Raw genomic sequence first — 4,034 nt, 5'->3', positions numbered from 1 at the left:
AAGAACAACTCATCTTCCCAAAAGTAAAAGGAGGGGCAAACAAGAAAGCACCTTTGGTGATCACAGCCGTATTTGGTCACTACAGGAAACCGTGTTTCTTTATCGACGCGGGAGCAACGTCCAACATCATGTACCGCCAGTGTTTCGACTTGTTGGAAGAAAAGGACAGGCATCGGTTAACACCCGTCGACGCTCCGATCGCGGGTTTCAACCAAAGCATCGAATACCCGCTAGGGCAGCTGACATTCCCAGTCGAGCTAAGTGATGGGCTCCATTCACGAACGGAAGACGTCGATTTCATGGTAATGGAGACTCCTCACCCGCAGTATGATATAATCCAAGGAAGAGAGGCAATTGGTGATTTCAATGCTACTCCTTCAACAGCGCATGGAATATTAGGGGTACCAACCCCAACAGGGATAGCAATGATTCACGCCAACAAAGAATGCAACATGGCAGAAAGAAAAAAACCGCCACAGAAGATGCCAAAAACCAACAAAGTTAGAAAAGTAGAAAAATGGGTGCTCAACAAGGAATTCCCAAAACAAAGCATAACCACCGGACCAACTATCTCCGAAGAAGCGCGGGCGGCACTCAAAAGTTTGTTTGTCAAGAGCATCGATGTTTTCGCTTGGACCCCAGCTGACATGACAGGGGTCCCAAGAAACAAAGCGGAACATGAGTTAAAAGTCAACCCGGCCTTCGTCCCGGTAGTACATGTACTGAAGAAGAATGGGACCAGAACAGGCAAAAGCCTGCGATGAACAAGTTCAACAATTAATAGATGCAAGCATAATCCGAGAAATTCAATACCAAACATGGGTGGCCAACCCAGGTAATGGTACCCAAGGCAAGCGGCCAATGGCGCATGTGTATCGACTTCAAAGATCTTAACAAAGCGTGCCCAAAAGACTGCTACCCACTGCCAGAAATCGACCTTAAGGTAGACGCGTTGGTACCATTTCAGTTTAAATGTTTTTTAGACGCGTACAAAGGGTACCATTAGATCCATATGGCGGTAAAAGACCAAAACAAAACGGCGTTCCGAACAAACAGCGGAACATATTGTTATAAGATGATGCCATTCGGCCTCAAGAACGTCGAGTCTACATACCAGCGACTGATGGACAAAGAGTTCAGATCTCAAATTGGAAGAAATTTAGAAGTTTAGATGGACGATCTAGTCATTAAAAGCAAGACGGAAGCAGCAATGTTGAAGGACATTGAAGAAACCTTCAAGACGTTAAGGGTAATCAGCATGAAGCTCAACCCAGGAAAATGTTCCTTCGGAATGGAGGATGGGAAATTCCTGGGGGTGATCGTAACAAATGGCGGCTTCAGAGCCAACCCAGAAAAGCTAGAGGCCGTGTTAAAAATGCCTTCACCGAAATCTGTCAAGCAAGTACAAACACTCAATGGCCGATTAGTTGTGCTGAACAGATTTTTGTCAAGACACGCAGAAAAATCTTTTCCGTTCGTTTCAACCTTGAGGAACTGCCTCAAGAAATCTCAATTTCGGTGGACAGAGAAGGCAGAAGAACAACATTTCAAGAAATCAAGTCGCGTGTAGCGGAACTGCCAATGTTAACAGCTCCTAAAGCTGGAGACCCATTGATAGTGTACCTAGCAGCGTCGGAAAGAACAGTCAGCGCCGTCCTGATAGTGGAACGAAACGGCGTTCAAACACCCATTTATTATATAAGTCGCACCCTTGCAGACGCAGAAACAAGGTACTCCACCTTGGAAAAGCTAGTCTTATCCTTGCTCCAGACAGGGCGGCGTCTAAGAAGATACTTTCAAGGCCACCCAATACATGTTCTCACCAATTTTCTCTTACAAAACGTACTGAGCAAGCCAGAATTGTCTGGGAGATTTGCAAAGTGGGCGATAGAATTGGGAGAACACGCCATCGAATACAAACCCAGGCCAGCGATCAAATGACAGCTTTTGGCTGATTTCATCGCGGAAATTCCTCAGGAAAGAGAAGAGGAATGCCGAAGAGAGATCGAACTCCCGTTAATCAACGGAAAGAGGAAGTCTGGAAGTTGTTCACAGACGGAGCTTCTAATGATGAAGGTGCAGGCGCGGGGCTAAGAATAACCAACCTGGAAGGACAATACTTCACGTACATGATTCACCTAGAATTCAAAAGCACAAACAATGAGGCGGAGTACGAAGCGTTGTTGGCAGGGTTGAGGATCGCCAAAAAATTAGGAGCCCGCCACTTAGAAGCACATGTAGATTTAGTGGCAAACCAAACTGAAGGATCGTATGACGCAAAAGACGAAAAAATGGCGTTATACTTAGCACAAGCTAAAACGCTAATGGCAGCCTTTGCCACATGCAAAGTGAAACACATTAACAGAAGCGAGAATAAACAAGTGGACGCCTTAAGCAAATTGGCGTCGGTTGGTTTCGAACACCTCGCAAAAGACGTCCGCATCAAAGTTATGACAACGCCTTCAATAATGAACAAAGAAGTATTCGTATGTTCAACGGCAGAAAAAAGTTGGATGACACCAGTCATTAACTACCTCGCGAGAGGTATTTTGCCAGAAAAGAAAGCGGGAGCCCGAAAGATTCGCCACAAAGCATTAAATTACACAATCCAAGATGACATACTACACATGCGATCGTACTTAGGGCCGCTTCTCAGATGTGTAGATCCACAAGATGCAAATTATCTGCCAAGAGAGATTCACAAAGGAATATGTGGCGTGCATGCAGGTCCAAGGATGGTGGTCGCCAAAATCATGAATGCAGGATACTATTGGCCAGGCATGCACGTGGACGCCGGAAAAGAGTTAAGACGATGCAGCGCCTGTCAACGCCATGCACCAAATACCCTGCGCCCAAAAAATGCCATGATCCCGGGTAGCAGCCTCCTGGCCATTATAGAAATGGGCAATTGATATAACGGGACCATTTCTTGAGGTGCCAGGTCGGGTGAAGTTTCTCATTGTGGCAATCGCTTACTTCACAAAATGGGTTGAAGCAAAGCCGGGGTAGCAACAATCAACGCAGCCAGCGTTAAAAAGTTCGTATGGGAGTTCATCATCTGTCGTTTCGGACTACCTATGAACCTGGTCAGCGACAATGGAACACAATTTGCTGGTCAACATATCCAACGATGGTTAAAAGAGCTCAACATCACACAAACGTTTACTTCAGTCGCCCACCCACAAGGAAATGGTGAAGTAGAGCGCGCCAACAGAACCATTGTGAGTGGAATCAAGAAAAGGTTGGCAAATCACAAGTCAGGATGGGTTGATCAATTACCCCATGTCCTGTGGGCCATAAGAACGCAGAAAAAACACAAGTAATGCAGAAACGCCGTTAGCCTAACTTACGGCACGAAAGCAATGATCCCCGCCGAAGTAGGCGTACCGTCACCAAGGGTCATATTGCAAAATGATAACACTGCAGAAAGGCGTCTTGACCTGATGCTCCTGGAAGAACGAAGAGAGTTGGCCGCAATAAGAGAACAAAATTACAAACGCCAACTACAAAGGTACTATGATGCAAAGGTATAAATCTGCGAGTTCAATGTTGGAGATTATGTCCTTCGCAACAACGAGGCATCAAGAGCGCATGCGCAAGAGAAGCTAGCGCCTTCCTGGGAAGGCCCTTACCAGATCAAGGAAGTATTAGGAAAAGGCGCTTATACCCTGATACAGCTCGTGGATCACCGATTCCAAGAACCTGGAACGCGGTACAATTGCGAATGTGCTATATGTAAATCGATTCCAAAATTGTAAACACATGCCAATGGTTAAAACAACTTTGAATGGAAACGACACTCCGCATTTCAGAAAAAAGAAAGACTTACATTATATTGATCATATAAATACAATTACAAGCGAGTACCAACACTCGAGAAAATAATAATAATAATAATAATAATAATAATAATAATAATAATAATAATAATAATAATACGAACTATACAAATCAGAGGGAGGGTCTAGTCGACACCGTTTATACTCTTTTCTGATGGGTCGACAACAGTTGTGCTCTCGCCTCGATCACCATCA

At 45.0% G+C, this 4,034-nt stretch overlaps 1 protein-coding gene across 1 annotated transcript; it reads left to right on the top strand.

Annotated features, from left to right (window-relative positions):
• The first annotated feature begins 3,077 nt into the window (after positions 1–3,077).
• On the top strand, positions 3,078–3,533 carry LOC143596189 (uncharacterized). Its single transcript, XM_077075029.1, has 2 exons — positions 3,078–3,241; positions 3,329–3,533. The coding sequence occupies exons 1-2, from the start codon at positions 3,078–3,080 to the stop codon at positions 3,531–3,533; spliced, it is 369 nt and encodes a 122-aa protein (XP_076931144.1).
• The last annotated feature ends 501 nt before the right edge of the window (positions 3,534–4,034 follow it).

This window comes from Bidens hawaiensis, unplaced genomic scaffold (genome assembly GCF_021521415.1).
Source record: "Bidens hawaiensis isolate Kalapana, Puna unplaced genomic scaffold, B.hawaiensis_p1.1 tig00046148_1, whole genome shotgun sequence".
NCBI lineage: Eukaryota > Viridiplantae > Streptophyta > Magnoliopsida > Asterales > Asteraceae > Bidens > Bidens hawaiensis.
The sequence above is the reverse complement of the archived record's forward strand: the minus strand, read 5'-3'. Positions and strand labels throughout refer to the sequence as shown.